Source organism: Psittacula echo, assembly GCF_963264785.1.
Source record: "Psittacula echo genome assembly, chromosome: 4".
NCBI classification, from domain to species: domain Eukaryota; kingdom Metazoa; phylum Chordata; class Aves; order Psittaciformes; family Psittacidae; genus Psittacula; species Psittacula echo.
In genome coordinates, this window is record NC_137738.1 from 59,118,932 (window position 1) to 59,137,502 (window position 18,571).

Consider the following 18,571-nt stretch of genomic DNA (forward strand, 5'->3'; position numbering starts at 1 on the left):
TAGAAGGCAGTTAGGGCCCATATGGGCACACTTCAGTATCATGGACAAAGTGAGAAATCCAGGTTTTATAGGTGGTGTGTGACATCACAGGAAGAATTATGAGATTATCAGAGGGGAGAAGGGGAACATAATGAGAATTTGGGGAATATCATTAACCACACATGCTTTCTGTTAAGTTCTGCTCAAAACTTCACTTCTACTTCTCCTGGATTACTTTGTGCTTATATTCGAGAAGCAAGGCAATAGAAAGATCAAATAGACTGAACATGACTGAAAGTCAAAGAAAACAAGAAGGGATGAAGAACAGGCACCTTAGAACTGTCTCAATCAGTATACATGTACTGCGCTCAATGACGTCTCCAAGTAGATGATTCCCATGTTATTCAGGATAGGGCTTAATCTCAGATTACTGATAAATTTCTCTCCCAATGCCCATCTTCATTTCTTTGCCCACACAGCACTTAGATTCCTCCTGCCTACCACACTCTCCAAGATAATCAATTCCCCCCTAGTCAGGTAGGTCCCTCAGAATCTCTGTCTCCCCAGAATTTCAGCTCCCCCTCACTATCTTCTGCATAGATGCATGACAGCAAAGCTGTCCTTCCTTTACAGCATCAGCCATATTGTTAACTTTGAACATTATCCATTTAGGAAGGCAATCCTACACAGGCTTCACATTCAGAAGCCTCGTGGCTCTATTCTTTGTATTATTTTAGGAAACCTGACTTCTGATACAACTGACCTATTTCTCAGCTATGCCTCTGGATTGCAGTTGGGACGTGTCACTACTGTTAGAGGCACTTTAGCAAAGTCCAAGAGCAAGAGATTAATTATACTTGGAGATAGGGGAGAACTATCTTCACCACATGTAATACACATGTTAATATGTATTTCATATGGCTATAGAATATAAATTATGCACAGCTGCTTTTTCCGCTTCCCTCTTTTTAATAGTAAAAATGCCTCTAACACAGTTCTGCTCTAGTCTCCTTATACTTGACAGTATCTAGAACAAGAAATGGTCAGCCTTTTCCTCCCTGGCTGGAGGATGCAGCAGTCAATGCGATACCAGGTGTGTCTGCAATGTCCTCCCTTCACACTCTCTGCTAACCCTCCCAGCTGCAACCAAGCCAGCGGAGGGAGGAAACCCTCACAGTCAAACCCAGAAAGTGCTGAGTGGAAACAAATAAGGTTGCTAAGGAACAGTAAAGATAAACTCAAACCCACAAAATCCAGGAAACAGAAAGGAGTTCATATGCTCTTTTCAAACACACACCACGCACTGCTCTCTGTGCTCAGTCTGTCACATCAGACTAGCAAATGGCCAAGTCTGTGATTGTATGTATTCAGGTCTGATTCCCAAAAATGCAGGCATCTCCAGAACCTAGCATATCACGGCCACTTAACTGTATCTACCTCTCTTCCTACTTTTTTTAATTGCACCACACATAAAGAGAGCCAAGTAAACTTGCAGTGCAGGTAGACTAAATTCTATCATTAGTTATCCATAATAACAGCAGCCTCCTTAACAGGAGCAATGAATATGCCAGTGGCACAGTTGAGCACACAGAGGCACAAATCATACCATCTCTGCCATTGCCATCCTGCCAGCTAAAGACAGCACAGGCTTGACTGCCAATTTGCAGCTCCACCTCCATTTTACAGCACAGGTATAACATCGGGAGCCACGCTTTGCTTCAAACCAAATCTATTACCACACTCAACCCATAAATAAAGCTATCTCCAGTACGTTGGGAGGTAAGATGAAAACCAGGGGAAAGGGGTGAACATGCCAGTTATGCCTTGCCCAAGCCATGCAGACCCCGGGGGCATGTTTATGTGTTTTCAGAGCCTGGTGAACTCTGGAAGCAAGGGGCACTTGAGGCAAGACAAGCCCCTTTCATCAGCTGCCTTTTGGGCACCTTCTTTGTGCACACAGCTACATTGCAGCACCTAACAATTTTCATCACACCTTAAAAGAGTCTGCAAAATAAGAACATGCCACCAGAAAGGTTATATTCAGCCCTCCTATCTCCATTCAGCTTGAGTTAAATCAGATACTCAGAATGTAGCAATTGCCTACCATGCATATGTGCAGTTGTGCATGCCATACATCTGAAATCACATTAGCCACCAGCCTTGTGGTTTACTCAGTGCTTCACAGCAAGGTTGAAACCTCACTGAAAGAAGTGAGGTGAACTCAGTTGCTAATTTGGCTTCATCCTGTCTCATCATATAGAAATCAGAGCGGTTCATTTGTGCCATGAGAAAAAAAAAAAAAGAGAACATTTCCATTTCCCACTCAAGAGTTTGCACCAAAACAGCACCACTTCGAGTAGTGCAATGTACTTACTAGAAATGGCACAAATTTTAATCCTTGCTAGCAATGTAACTCAAAAGCAAACAAGCAAACCTTACAGAATTTCTCCTTGCCTCACATACCTCATGCATTTTTGGCCACATGTGGCTGTATTCCACCAGTACAAAAACTACAAATAAAAGATTATTCACACAAACAGCCCCAGACATGGGACATCAGGCACTTCAGTTGCACCTGTAGTCAGCAAGAAGACCCTGCAAAGGGTGAAGAGAAGCACCTGGGTTCTCCCTGCAGACCCATTTCCTCTGCTCAAGGACTTAGCATCTCTCTGAAGCTGCGCAGTAACCATACAGTTGCCAGAAGGTGCAGTGGCCCTCACCTGCCCCAGCATGAAACAAAATCAATGCCAAGATGCAACAGCTTATCTCTGGGGGCTACTACCGAACAACTGTCTCACTTTTTACATTAAGAAATAACAGGCTAGATGGTCTACTTTACTGCTATGAAATTCAGGTTTTAAACACCAAATTGAGCAACAAAATTAGCTTCCAAATTAGGAAAATACAATTAAAAAGCCCCAGTCTTTTATGACGATGGGCATGCTTTTACTATTTCTTTTACAGCTGTTAAGTTCATAAAAATCACCATAAAAATACGTTAATACATGGAAGATCAATGTCTGTGCCCTCAAAAAGATCCCAAACTTTTGAAGTGCTTTCTTTTTCACACAAGCTTTATCAAACCAGCATAGCAGGAACATCATGTGTAGCATTTGCACAGCCAGTTCCAGCTCAGCTCTCACACATGGAAAGCAAAGCTGCCCTGCAGCTTCCACCTATGGTGCAGAAGCGAAAATAACAAACTGCCTGTTTCTAATGTGACACATCAGCTGACTGCACTAAGAAAACTGACAAGAAAAGATCAAGTATTAAAAATGTAACTAGGATAAGCGAGCTTATTATGTTCATGATAAAGTATGCATACTTTTATCATGATCATGCTAAAGGGCAGAGTAATAGCTTCCAAAAAGCAGAAGGAAAAACCAAGGTTTTTCAGGATGTTCCAAACCATGGAAAACCACACCAGAGTCTCACTGAGCTCTTAAACAAGAGTCTTTAACCGAGGAGCCTTCACTAACTAACGAGCACAAACTTAGGAGAAAAGCAAGGGTAAGAAGAACGGACTTCCACCTTTCGTGGCTGCTTCGTATGCTTCCATTCTCAGTACAAATCAAGCATCACAGGTTGAAATCCAAACTGTAGAGGTTTCATTTGCCTAAAACAAACATCAGGTACTTTGCTACCATGGTGATGAACACCATAAAAACATCGTAATCACTCTCCATTCTACAAGTGTAAAGTAGGGCTTGGTGCGATAGTTACAGACCTAGTTTAGCATGAGACACATACTGTGAGCTCCCACTTTAGAAAAGAATTTAGAGTTTATTTAGTATTGCAGTCATGCAAAATTTGAAATACATAAACAATAAATGAACAGAGAAGTTGTGCTGTGTATATTAATTTATATACACTACTCTGGTCCAGTGTAGAATTTACAAGACCAGTTGATTGACGAAGGGTTCCCAACATAGCATCCATAAAACTGTTTGGGAAATGAGTCACTTGCTTGACTAGCATATGTTTGCTAACACCAAGAGAATAAATACTCAGCTTCAGAAAACTAAGCAAGTTATATCACATTTTTTATTTTAAATTACCAAGTTCTGCGTTAAAGCTCAATACCCCCATGTCCCTCTAAAACGACGCACCATTAAAAAGACTTCTTTATAAAACTAAAGTTAATAGCAGCCGAATCTTTTACGTCTGACACATTTATATTACAGTATATATACCAAATTTGAAGGTACAAAAAGATTTCAAAGCTGTTCCAGACTATCAAGCTGATTTTGACCTTTTGGGATTAACCCCACTATCTTCAGCTGCCTTCTCTGCTGGCCTCTTTTTCAACCCTTTCATTTTCCGCGTCTGCAGTTTCCCAAGATCTTGCTTCTGCATGTGGATTCGGCCATAAGTTGTACCGAACGCATCATGGGAGATATTCTTTTTCTTCTTAGGCTGTAAGGGAAGAACAACATCAGTATTTCTGAGCGGAGAGTGCCAGGAGTTTGGGTGAGAGTCCATTGCCTAAAAGCAAGGCCACGTACAGTGGAGTTTAGAGATTAAGATTTGATCTGTATGTTCTATGGGCTTCCAGAGAAGTTTCTGTATGCCAGTTGATTACCACAGAAGTGCTGTGGCTCCAGAAACCTCACAAAAAAGTAATATATAAAAGTAAGCTTTGGTCAAATATAATAATTAATACTTTAGCTTTTATTGCTCGACATACAGATCTGGAAGTAACACACTTTCCAAGGTACATACCTTCAGGGCTTTTGGCTGCTTTAAAGACAGCTTATAAAGGTCATCTGAAGCTAAATGTGTCCTCCTCATAACCAGATCTAATGAAGGTCCCATTTCTTCCAGTTCAATTCTTGGTATTTTACAGCCAGATTTCTTCAGGAGAACCCTAGAAGGGAAAACCAATCAAAACCAACATTGTCCTCCGTGATGAAGATTTATCCGCCTTTACCTAAAGGGCAGGTTCAGTCCTGTAGATCAGAACACTATTAAAAACAACTGCTAATGCTAACTCTAATGAGCTAATGCTAACACATTATTGAGGACGATGTCTGGCATTAACAATTTGTAATATATTAAATGTATCCCGTCACAATTTGAACACACAGTATTATCAGTCTTACTGTTAAAACTCAGTCCCAGTAACCTGGAAGCCATATAATTCCTCAAATTCAAAATAGTGGCCTGGGTATTAACAGCCATGAAAAACAGTTACTGTAGTTTACAGCAAACTAACCTGAGCACTAAGAACATTTTTTGTTTGATATGAAGAATGAGAATCATAAAAGTAGAGAAATCAAAATCACACGAAGACAAAGCTACGAATGCTCACAGCCTCCTAAGGAAAGACCATGATCTGGGAGGCTGAACACCAACACATCGAGACAAGACTGTCTTGTTCTGCCACTTCCCGTTTTTCCTAGTGTATTGCTGGCTGCAGCCACCCACCTGTCATTCTCCAAAAAACACTTAAGTGAGGAGTCCTAAAATCAGCCTGAGAACAGACTAAGTCTATGAAGTCTAAGATAGTACTCTGAATTCACCAAGTTAATTCTCACCACCCTACTAATCCAACCACACAAAAGAGCAATCCTCCTAGCTAGCAGGAAAAGCTCAACAAGAAAGGAAGCAGCAGATTTACGGCTTAAGTGTTTCCCTTCTGCTCTACAAGTGGTATTCCTTACCACAGCACGTCATGCCCAGTATATAAATTGGGGGGAGTTACCCAGAAGGCCGAGATCACTGTTCGGGTCAGGCTGGGTATCAGTTGGCAGGTGGTGAGCAATTGTATTGTGCATCACTTGTATTTATTGTTTTTTTTTTCCTTTCCCCTTTTAGTTTTATATTTTCTCCCCTTATTTTCCTTATCATTATTAGTACTAGTAGTAGCAGTAGTAGTTTTATATTATAATTTAGTTACTGGACTGTTCTTATCTCAACCCATGGGGCTTACATTCTTTTGATTCTCCTCCAAACAGGAAGGTGAGGAATGAGTGAGCGGCTGCGTGGTGCTAAGTTACCAGCTGGGTTTAAACCACGACAGGTACCAAGAAGCAAGCAAATAGATAAAACACATACTCACTTATAGCTTCGCATGTAAATTTTACCATCTACAGCTGTGAAATGCAGGACATACTCTAAACCAGCCAGACGAATATTGGGCACAGTAGGACCTCTGAAGAAATCTGGAAGAACAAATGCCAGCATTATTGGCTGAAAATCAAACCAGCAGATGACTGTAACAAATTACTTTATTTCATAATGGACCCGCATCATACCACTGATGTGAACTCCTCACCTATACAGATACTTTTACTGCTTCTAACTAAGCTAGGCTATACAAGGGATGGCTCTAGAAAAGCTGAATCTGTATGTTTAATGTGACTCTCACAAAACAGCTGCTACTTAAAACTGTAGTTCTGCCAAAACACAGCACAGAAATCTAACATTGCACATGTTAGCTCCTGCAGTGGTGAAACCAAATGTGTAGAAACCCTGAAAGGCATACAGCGACTTCCCAGAAACTGTTTGTTAGCAACATACATATTAAGTTCATGGAAAAGAGCAGTAACTTAGCTTTATTAAGCTAATTGAGATAACTGCGTTGTCTATTCCTTTAAATAGTCAGCTCTAAAGTCAGAAAAATTAAATATCTTTAGGCCAGTTTAAGCTCAGCCAAGCATAGATCAATAGGGAGAAGGCACTAGTTCAGGTATCTGCTTAAACACACCATTCGAAAAACCTCACACTTAAGGTTCTTAATTAGAGCCAGATATTGGAAGAGTACAAAGAAGGATAAAAGCCAGTAAAAAACGGACTGAAATTGTATCTTATAGTCTACTCTTATCTGCATTTTCCCTTCTGACTTGGGAAAAAGTTTAGATATATTGTTTCTTTCATACCTCCCACACAAAAAAGCACTTCTGTCCTTCAGTAAAAGCACTATTCATCCCCGCAAATGTTTTCGCTATTTATTAAGCAACACATCTATAAAAATAAGACACTTGAAATAGTTGCTTAGTCTGCACAGAGAACACTGAAATACAAGTTAAATGCAAAACAAGCTGTCTCTCACAAGGTTCTTATATCAGGCTATGAAAAAAATACTGTGCAATCAGAGAGCTTGCAGTAAGCACAGCAATCTGTCCAGCATATGCAGAGGGTGGAGAAAGAATGTGACCTTGACTGCGGGAACAAGGTGTGCTAATAAACATGACAGGGTAATGCTGAAACACAGGAGAAATGCTAACAGATGCAAAACACATCAGTCTCTTCCGCTCTGTCCCACTTTCAGATCCCTGGACTAGTTGTCTTTTCCTCCACTACCTTTTTCAGGAGTATCAACACTGAAGTGACATCCAAAACAAAGTCTTGCTGGCAGATAGCAGCTGGAGTCTAGCCAGGAAACTTCCGTGGTCAGCTAAATACTCTCCTCCTCTTGTGGGCTGAGCTTGTAGATAAAGTGGCAAATAAAATACTTTGGTCACTTCTGGCATGCATTTCCCCTCTGACTAGTCCTCTGTGGGCATGAAAGCTAACATTTACAGTGGTTTTACTGGCAACATCTCCCTTTCGTATTTTCCTGTGGCATCAAACATCTTTTCACCCACAGGATGATCTCTTCCAACAAATGCAGGTGGTCAGGAATTTCTGTTTCCTGGCACTGCTGAACAGCTGCAGAAACCTCAGGCTTCATGATGCCCAGAGATCTGAAGTCTTTTCAATGTACTCTTCATTTACAACTCTTGCTTTGGTTGGACTCTCCTTTCTTTCCATTCCCTAGTTCTTTCTCCCACTTGTCCTCAACATGTTTCCAGAACTTCTAATTTACTTTTTCCTGCAGAGAGCTTCACAAGATCTTTCCATTTCCAGACTAAATTCCTAAATTATTTTGGAACATGAATCTATACACTTCTTTTTGTATCAATTCCTATGCAAAAGCTGGTAACACTGTAACCTATGTAGCTACAGTTAACATTAGTAGAGTTCAAACTCTATCCCAGACATTTCCCAGCCACCCCCCTTCTTGGCCAGAAGAAATGTGCAAACTTCTGAGACACTCAAAGAAGCCTGTGTGAAGAAGGCTGTATGAAGAACAAGCTGATGGCCAACCTAAAATTGTAGATGTCTCCTAGAAACCAACATTTTAGAAAGTGTATAAGTCAGTCAGGCAGTGCCTCTCCATTTTTAGGATGAAACGGGTACGCAATAACAGAACTAGAGAGCAGACAGTGTAGTAAGCAGTGAAACATTTTATAAATACAAGCATAAAAAGGTATTAGAATCTCACGAGCTGCATTCCAAGGACTTACATCATAAATGCACTACCACACTGTAGGCAACAAAAATCAGAAGAGAAAGAATGAGATAAGTCAATATTCACCACCTTCGAATGTTTATAAGCACAGTTACTAGCCCTTCATCTATCCCCAAAGACCAGTCAGCTGTACTGAGAGGATGCAGATTTTCTCCTTTTCTGCTCCTTTTTCAGTCACTGCAGAGGGAATACTTTGCTGTCGTGGTTTAAGCCCCGGCTGTAAATTAGAACCACGCAGTCTACTTCCCCCCCCACACTCCCCAGAGGGATGGGGAGGAGAATCGAAAGAATGTAACTCCCACGGGTTGAGATAAAAACAGTCCAGTAACTAAGGTATAACACAAACCACTACTGCTACCACCAATAGTAATAATGATAAAGGAAATAACAAGGGAAGAGAATACGATACCGCCCACCGGAAAAGAGCCCGACCGAAAAGAGGACGTGCCCTTCCAGGTAGCTCCCAGTTACATCCCCGGGCATGTGGTGCTGTGATATGGAATAACTCTTTGGCTAGTTTGGGTCAGGTGTCCTGTCCCTGCTTCCTCCCAGCTTCTCCTCCTCCCTGGCAGAGCATGAGACTCACAAAGTCCTTGGGCAGTCTAAACATCAGTGTTATCAGCTCTGTTCCGAGGCTGAAAGTCAAAAACACAGTGCTGCAACAGCTACTAAGAAGGAGAAAAACTGACTGCTACTGCTGAACCCAGGACAGTATCCACCCCTTATTCCATACCATTCACGTCATGCTCAGATCCCACATTTTCCATATACCCTCACTCTCATCTCAGTGCACTGTTATCTTAGTGCACGGACCAATTCCTATAAAGCTACTGAGTCCGTTCGGTTCATGATGTTGGGCTCCATCTCTTGGAACAGTCTTTCAGGGCAGAAGAAGCTGTGTGCAGTTTTGGATCGTTGCCTGCTGATGCTGATCATTCCTTTACTGTAGAACTCATCCGGTTCTATCAAAGTTCATTCTCTGTTGGGATGATGGTCGGAGGGAAGTCAGGGCCAGTCGCTGGTGCCCTGCAGACTTCTAGTTGATGGCTATAGCAGGCAACAGCGTACAATTGAGTTCATTGTCTGTTTTCCCCTAAAATCAAATCCCCTTGAGGTACGCATCGGACTTCCCCATCTTCCCGCATTACCCACCAAGTATATCCAGGTCCCTGAGCAAAAGCAATCCCACGAGTGGGTTTGCCTTTACCTGAAGCAGGAATAACCCAGACTGTCTTCCCCAGCAAATTCTTCATGTGCACCACAGGAACTTTGTCCCCCTCTACAATATGTAAAAGTTCTGACTGGGCTGGGCCAGCCCTGTTGGCAGATCCTCTGGTGTTGACCAACCAGGTGGCCTTTGGTAAGTGTGTATCCCAATGCTTGAAAGTTCCCCCACCCATTGCTCTCAGTGTAGTTTTTAACAGCCTGTTATACCGTTCGATTTTCCCAGAGGCTGGTGCATGGTAGGGGATGTGATATACCCACTCAATGCCATGCTCTTTGGCCCAAGTGTCTATAAGGTTATTCCGGAAATGAGTCCCATTGTCTGATTCAATTCTCTCTGGGGTGCCATGTCACCACAAAATCTGGTTCTCAAGGCCCAGGATAGTGTTCCTGGCAGTGGCATGGGGCACAGCGTATGTTTCCAGCCATCCGGTGGTTGCTTCCACCATGGTAAGCACATGGCGCTTGCCTTGGCGGGTTGGTGGGAGTGTGATATAATCAATCTGCCAGGCCTCCCCATATTTATACTTCAGCCATCGTCCTCCATACCAAAGAGGCTTTAACCGTTTGGCTTGTTTAATTGCAGCACATGTTTCACACTCATGAATAACCTGGGCAATAGTGTCCATTGTTAAGTCCACCCCTCGATCACGGGCCCATCTGTACGTTGCATTTCTACCCTGATGGCCTGAAGTGTCATGGGCCCACCGGGCCAAAAATAATTCACCTTTATGTTGCCAATCTAAGTCCATCTGAGCCACTTCAATCTTAGCAGCTTTGTCCACTTGTTGGTTGTTCTGGTGTTCCTCAGTGGCCCGACTCTTGGGTACATGGGCGTCTACATGGCCTACCTTCACCACCAGGTTCTGCACCCGGGCAGCGATATCTTGCCACAGTGCAGCAGCCCAGATGGGTTTACCTCTGCGTTGCCAGTTGCTCTGCTTCCATTGCTGCAACCACCCCCACAGGGCATTTGCCACCATCCATGAGTCAGTATAGAGATAAAGTACTGGCCACTTTTCTTGTTCAGCAGTGTCCAGGGCCAGCTGGATGGCTTTCACCTCGGCAAACTGACTCGATTCACCCTCTCCTGCAGCAGTTTCTGCAACTTGTCGTTGAGGACTCCATATGGCTGCCTTCCATCTCCGATGCTTTCCCACAATACGGCAGGACCCATCAGTAAACAAGGCATACTGCTTTTCACTTTCTGACAGTTTACTATATGGTGGGGCCTCTTCAGCACGCATCACCTCCTCCTCTGGTGACATTCCAAAATCTTTGCCCTCTGGCCAGTCCATGATGACTTCTAGAATGCCTGGACGACTGGGATTTCCTATTCGAGCTCGTTGCGTAATTAGTGCAGCCCATTTACTCCATGTCGCATCGGTTGCATGATGTGTAGAGGAGACCCTGCCTTTGAACATCCAGCCCAGAACGGGCAACCGGGGTGCCAGGAGGAGCTGTGCTTCAGTGCCAATCACCTCCGAAGCAGCTCGAACCCCTTCATAGGCTGCCAGTATCTCTTTCTCAGTTGGGGTATAGCTGGCCTCAGATCCTTTGTATCCCCGACTCCAAAAGCCGAGGGGTCGACCTCGAGTCTCCCCTGGAGCTTTCTGCCAGAGGCTCCAGGTAGGACCATTCTCCCCGGCTGTGGTGTACAGTACATTTTTTACATCTGGCCCAGTCCGGACTGGTCCAAGGGCTACTGCATGAACTATCTCAAGTTTAATTTGCTCAAAGGCTTGTTGTTGCTCAGGGCCCCATTTAAAATTGTTCTTCTTCTGGGTCACGTGATAGAGAGGGCTTACAATCGAACTGTAATTTGGGATGTGCATTCTCCAGAACCCCACAGCACCCAAGAAAGCTTGTGTTTCTTTCTTATTAGTTGGTGGAGACATTGCTGTTATTTTGTTGATCGCATCTGTAGGGATCTGGCGACGTCCATCTTGCCATTTTATTCCCAAAAACTGAATCTCCTGTGCAGGTCCCTTGACCTTACTCCGTTTTATGGCAAAACCAGCTTTCAGCAGGATTTGGATTATTTCCCTCCCTTTTGAAGGTGCTGGATAGTGTTGAACAAGGCCCGGTAAGCATAGGCCAAGCCCCAGCACGTTGACATGATTTGTCCCTCTCTGGTATGACCAGGATGACAACACACCTCATTTAAGTGTTTTACTAATTCTTCTGGATTTTGCAGTTGTTCGGTGGTGAAATTCCAAAACACTGGAGGGGCCCACTGACCTAGATACTTGCCCATACTATCCCACACACCCTGCCACTCATGGCTGTCCAACCTCGGGGAAAATCTCTCGGTCCCCCTATTTTGTCGTCTAACCCCAGACAAGGCCCAAACCCGACTCTGCTTAACTCTTGAGATCAGACGTAATGGTTGTGGACAAAACACACTCTGTATGCGTGCCAACATGGTGACCCCCATCACAATCAGCAAACAGGTCTCAACAATATTAAAAGGCCACTCAAAAATTTCAAAACTCTCAAACGATGCTGCAAACGGTCTGGGAGGGGCACTGGGAGGGTAAAAGAATGTCTCCTTCATAGGTTGACCACCCAGGAAGGAGAAAAAAGATGTATAGTTGCTAAGCATTTGTATTATATACCTCCCAAAGTATAAAGGTGGTGACCACACTGGGAACATAAGCCAGATCAGTTTCATGATCAATTTTTCTATTGTATTACAAGTCATTACTATAAAATACAACGAGACAACAACCTTAGCCCAAGCCCCACACTTGAAAAACACTAACACAGCAAATACGGGCTCTAAGTAACCTACGGCATATTGAGACTGTGAGATCAAAAACAACTTTGAGAGCCAATAAATCAGCATTGTGACGAGTGACTATTAATCCAAAACACTGAATGCTTATCACAAATACGATTAGACACACTCCGGTCAGATCTGTCGTTATCTCAACCCTTCGTGCCCCACGTTGGGCACCAAAAAAAGAACTGTCGTGGTTTAAGCCCCGGCTGTAAATTAGAACCACGCAGTCCACTTCCCCCCCCACACTCCCCAGAGGGATGGGGAGGAGAATCGAAAGAATGTAACTCCCACGGGTTGAGATAAAAACAGTTCAGTAACTAAGGTATAACACAAACCACTACTGCTGCCACCAATAATAATAATGATAAGAGAAATAACAAGGGAAGAGAATACGATACCGCTCGCTGGAAAAGAGCCCGACCGAAAAGAGGACGTGCCCTTCCAGGTAGCTCCCGGTTACATCCCCGGGCATGACGTGCTGTGGTATGGAATACCTCTTTGGCTAGTTTGGGTCAGGTGTCCTGTCCCTGCTTCCTCCTGGCCCCTCCTCCTCCCTGGCAGAGCATGAGACTCACAAAGTCCTTGGTCAGTCTAAACATCGGTGTTATCAGCTTTGTTCCCAGGCCAAAAGTCAAAAACACAGTGCTGCAACAGCTACTAAGAAGGAGAAAAACTGACTGCTACTGCTGAACCCAGGACATTTGCTTTAAGGAATTACAGTACTAATGTGGAAAAAAAATTAATCTCTAATGGAAAAAAAACAAACCCCACAACCAAACCCCAACCATGTTTCTAAAGAGCGATCATTTATCTGTTTGCCTAGAAAAAAAGGAGCCCAACTAATATTTATTTTATGTGAAAGGGAGATCTTGCAAAGCTGTAAGATTACGAGTTGGTACAACCTAAGAATGGAACTGAAAGAACAAAGATGTTCTTATTGGGCCAGTTTCAGTATTTTACCAGAGCTTAAAAAAATAATCTGCTTTTAAGAAACCCATTAAAAAGAAAAAACACACCACCCTACCTACTAGACCTAGTTCTATCATGCAAGATGCATTTTTTAAGTGTCAAGGGATACAGTGCCATATGACTTCTACGTCCTCAAAAGCTACCCTAAGTATAATCATTTTTGTAGTTCCCCAGAAAGACTCCACAATGTGCTTTATCTTCCAGAGCCTCCAACCTTGAGACAGTAAAAAACTTGATGCCAGTTTTTGACTAAGCCCCAAGCCTGCTTTGAAGTTATGACACAGCTGTTATCTACAGGCTGCTTTTTACTGTGCGTGCTCTTTCCAAGTACTCTAGTCAATGGCACTTTTGTAAGAACTGGTCAAATTTCCAAAAGAAAATGCTTTCATCATATAAACACAAGTTCAATTATATAGATTTGACTTTTTTGTAAGCAAAAATATCCCACTTTCTGAACTTAATGCACTGATTTCAGATTAGATACTTCAAAAATGTTATTTGGTTAGAAAGGCAATGACCCAGAACAACTAAATGGTAAAGACTTTTTTAAAAATTATTTTTCCCCACCACCAAAGTAATGAATTTTCGTGAACACAAAGTTTCAACTTGAGAGTCTTTCAGGCTAGACTCCCCCCCCCCCCCCCGTAAACAGTCATGATGATTAGTGAACTTTAATTTCACATGACATGAAACTTAAAAGTGCCTGCTCTTGTTTTCTTTCTGTGCTGAACATAAGCAAACATTTATTGACAAACTAGCATTTCCCAACAGAACACATTACTACAGATTTATGCAATCTTACTGCTCACATAATCAAAATACTGACCAATAAGAAGGCTCTTCAGTCTTCTGTATTCTTCATTTACATCAAACATGTCACCAGCAAATATCAGCATCGGTTTTGTTCCTTCAGGACACTTACTGTTCTGTGGAATAAGAATTTTAAAACACACCAAAGATTCAGACCCTGTTAGGGAACATATTATTGCCACATTCAGCACTGAATGAAAAACTCTTGTGACCTGGGATCAGTATGGACAGAATAGGCATTTTTGTTCTCTCACTGAACACCACTGGAGGCGTATGGATGGACTTTGTATTTAAAAGGGTGAATTGTGTTATTCTTTGTGCTGGATTAACAGAAGAGAGCTTCTTTACTATAAAATATAATAGATAATACCTTCTGGTGAAAATGAGTGAAATTTCACAACTACTAACAAGAAAACTAAAATTAGAGGCAAACAAGTCCATTGTACTTCTGACACTAGAGAGTACATGAAAAAGGCAGGTTACAGTTTAGTCAATCACCTGATATTAATTCTGTCCAACAGATAAATTTACTTAACTATAACTTTTTTGCTATAAACAGTGTTGTGTAGATACACACCACAATCTGACTTCAAAGGTAAGATTCACCTTTGTAAACAGTAATTTCTTCACTAACTCGCTAGACTGTCCTGCCAGTTTATACACTGTGATAATGGGGACGATAAAAATTCCTTATTTTGCAGTGTATGAACTGCTTGATACAAATGTACACACATACGAAATACGTTTTAGTCTTGCCAAAAAAAGTCTAACATGGCCACAAAAGGTGAATTTTCTCTAGGCTTAAATAATCAAGATGTTAGCTTCCTGCCTGAATTAAGTATTGTCCTCTGAAAACTGGCATTTACGTGTTATTGAAAGCTAAAGAAAGTTTCAGAATCATCTCAGTCAGCAGAGTGACCCTCTCTAGTTACAATTTGGGAAGAGGGATTTCATTTTTCAAAGCCTATGACAGTTTATAGAGGAACCTACCACGAGCAGAACCTGACTACGGAATTTCGTTAAGTGTAACTCTTTCATTAAAAAGGAAAACATAAGGAATAAACTGAGTCTAAAAAAGGATCTGCAAAGAAAGTTGCAAGCTTGCTCAAAACAACCAAAATAAAATAAAAAGCAGTACATAAAAAAATACCATCCTGGCGTCCACAAACTGGCAGTCCTCATAGACTGCACGAAATACTTTTTTTGAACAGATCTTGTCCCTACTTCAAAGCACAGAAAAAGCCAACCCCCCAAAAATCCCACCAGCAGATGTCACGGAAATACTGAGTTAGCAATTCCTTACCTTGACATCTTTTAGGGATACAAACTTCTCAACACCTAGCTCAATCATATCTAAGACATGATAGTCAAACATGCGCCCTGTGAAAGTGAAAAACAAGAAAATCCAGCTATTTAAATATTAATTGAAAACCAGACCATTTCCCCAGATAAAAACCGAAGTGACATAAGTTACCTATTACCAGGTTGTTCGGTCGCTTCTTGTTATGAGAGCCGAACAGAAACAAAGAACAATCTGATTTCTTCGAAAAAAATTCCTACAGTTGAGGAAAAGAACAAAACTCATGAGTTCCATTTTGAAGCATTTAAAATACTTTGTAAAGATACACGTCACAAACACATGAGTTTAGGAGCTGCTTAATGAGAAGAGCAACTGCACTTACTAGAAGAGTTTTGAGCACGGCCAAGTCCACATGAGCTAAAATTGACAGCTAGACTCAAGGTTCAAAAAACAAATCATTTCTCTTTCCCATTGCAGTCTTAAAGATTAAGATAGGCAACTATTTCTCTCCATTCTATCTGTAATGCCCTTTTTCATAATTCCTCATTATTTGTTTTAGGTAAAATACCTTCAACCACTTCTCCTTGCCTGAAGGATAAGTATTTGCAAGTTGGCTACAGTTGCAATGGCTCATTTTAGTCACCCAGATAAGCTTTATGCAACATATTTGCTTTGCCTAACAGCTTCTGAACATCCAGTTAATTCCCTCAACAGCAAACCTAGGAACATCTGCAAATATCTAAAGTTCTCACACTTGGGAACGAGAGTACTACAGAGCAACTTTGTGTCTATTGATTACTTAAGACTAAAACTACTTAAAATGAAGCCAATAGTGACTATCTTTTCTCCAGGTTGAGCAGATGGAGAACCTATTATAGTATTATAGTATTCTGACTGCAATTCTTCATGAGGATGTCTAACTCCAAAACCTCTTTATGCACTGCTGCTTCTCAAGGCAGCCCCTCATTCTGTGCATCAACTGTGATTCCTAGATATACACACACGCTATTTATCCTGTACTTCCCAGAAGCACCAGAGTTTCTATACTTGCACTTAGCAGCTGTGAAGCAGAAAATGCCACTGCACCACCTCCTACCTCTGCAACAGCAGCAGCTCAGAGAGGACAGCGCAACTCTGCCCCTCAGGAGGTCAGGAGAGACACCCCCAGGTGCAAACGCAGACTGGAACAGCTGCATGTACAAATCATGCAGCTCAGCACCGAGCTGTGACATTAGGTCCCTGAGCAATACTGACTGTAGACAAATCAAGAACAGAGCAGAGGGGACTCCCCTTGAAACATTTGCTCATAGAACTCTGGTAATCACTGTGTGCTGATATATGTGAATGCTCTAACAGAAGTATGATGTTTTATTAAAAACTCAGCTGAGGATCAGCTAGTTCCTATGTGACTGTGAAACCAAGTCAGTCAGCTATGTGGCTGTAAGAGGTTTAGTTTCAGCAAATGATGTCATAAGTCTTGCCTTGCTACTACTATTAAGTTTTCCATTCACGATATTTTAGGGATGGTTGCCTTATTGTGCTTCATGCCAGAAACAGAAGCACATACTACAATACCTCAGCATCAGTTTTAATGGAGATGAAGCAACATTTTATGTTGGTGTAGCTACACCACAACCATAATGTTTTTTTAACACATTAAAACTGCCTTAACTCAACTGTCTAATACAACTTCAGCTGCTACTCCAGCACTCACTATTATAAAACGATCCTTAATGATCCATAGCTGTCTCTCCTCTTCCTTTTTATTTACAGGGGATTCCTTAGATACGTTTCCCCTTTAGTTGCACGATCCCTTTCAGACAAGAAAGTGCATTTGTGCCTGGTGTGTATACATAAATGTATACATTTTTCCTCTTCACACACAAATTTACTTAGTACAATATCCCAAAACTGCCAACTTCAGCATACATCTTCAGTAAGTTATTTAAGTAACTGCCTCAGGCAATAAAAAGCTGACCCTTACTTTCCTATGTGAGTCAGCAGTGACACAGAACAAACTTTAAAAATCATGATCACTAGGAACCAAACAACTAATTTGAGGATAACTAATCTTGTCTTTATTGGAAAGCTACATCACTATCTTCTTTCTCTCATTTGGAAGGAAATACATATATTGCTTTTATGACAGGCATATTTCAGCAGTTAAAGTAATGCTTCAATTGAAGTGCAAATGCATAAGAGATAATCTTAGCATTAGCCCCTTTATTTTTTGCCTTCCTGCTCATAAATTATTTTGAACTCAAAGCACTGAATCAACACCAAATCCAGACGGGGCATATAACCAGGGTAGATTTATACTAGATACAAGGAAGAAGTTATTTACTATGAAGGTGGTGAAGCAGTGGAACGGATTGCCCTGAGAAGCTGTTGCTGTCCCACCCCTGGCAGTGCTCAAGGCCAGGCTAGATGGGGCTTTGAGCAACCTGGTCTAGTGGAAGGTGTCCCTGCCCATGGCAGGGGCATTGGAACTAGATGAGCTCCTAAATTTGCCTGTCAGTTTACAGAAACATGCATTTACAGTAAAGACAAAGTCCTCACAACATGATTCCATCAGAGAAAAAATATCCCTACTGACACCATAAATCTAGACATAGTCCAACCTTCCACTTATCCAAACTCCCTACAAACTTTGTTTCTCATCTAGTTTTTCACAGAGCAATGAAAAAAATATCCTCCAATAAAGTTCTTCTTGACTGTAAAATATCGTAAGAGAAGTGGTTTATACTCACCAATGATGTTTGATCCTCAAAAGGCCTGGTAATATTTTTCCTGAGAAAAAAAAAAAAAAAAAGAGAAAGATTTAAAACAAGCAACAAAACCCAGGCCCAGACAAGCACTTCTAACTAGTTCTCTGATAACACTAAAATTCTGCATTCTGCTGGAAACTCCAGCAGTAGAGGTTCAGGTTTAGTTCAAAACATAAGCCTTATGGTTTGAGCTAAACCTTACTAATACTGCTTCGAGCGCCTCAGTGCCACCAATGCCATTTTAAGCACTTTCCTCCATATTTCCTGTCTCCTGGGGCCTGGCTTCCAGACCACCCCCCCCCCCCCAATAACACTTCATAAACTGCCTTTGCTTATTCATCTAACATTGAATTTAGTTATTACAATTAATGTCTCTTTACTACAACCATACAGATAATGGATTTCCATTTTGAGCAAGACTTATCTATCATTATAATCTG

The 18,571-nt window shown here is 41.8% G+C and overlaps 1 protein-coding gene across 2 annotated transcripts in view; it reads right to left on the minus strand.

The window, feature by feature from the left end:
* Positions 1–18,571, minus strand: part of RPF2 (ribosome production factor 2 homolog) — a 33,866-nt gene that overhangs the window by 13,120 nt on the left and 2,175 nt on the right. For both annotated transcript variants that reach the window (XM_080615196.1, XM_080615197.1), the window contains exons 4-10: positions 18,114–18,153; positions 15,538–15,619; positions 15,367–15,443; positions 14,080–14,179; positions 6,041–6,143; positions 4,702–4,846; positions 4,232–4,395 (exon numbers count right to left, since the gene is read on the minus strand). In XM_080615196.1, the coding sequence (XP_080471322.1) occupies positions 4,232–4,395; positions 4,702–4,846; positions 6,041–6,143; positions 14,080–14,179; positions 15,367–15,443; positions 15,538–15,619; positions 18,114–18,153 (711 nt within the window). The remainder of the gene's footprint in view (positions 1–4,231; positions 4,396–4,701; positions 4,847–6,040; positions 6,144–14,079; positions 14,180–15,366; positions 15,444–15,537; positions 15,620–18,113; positions 18,154–18,571) is intronic.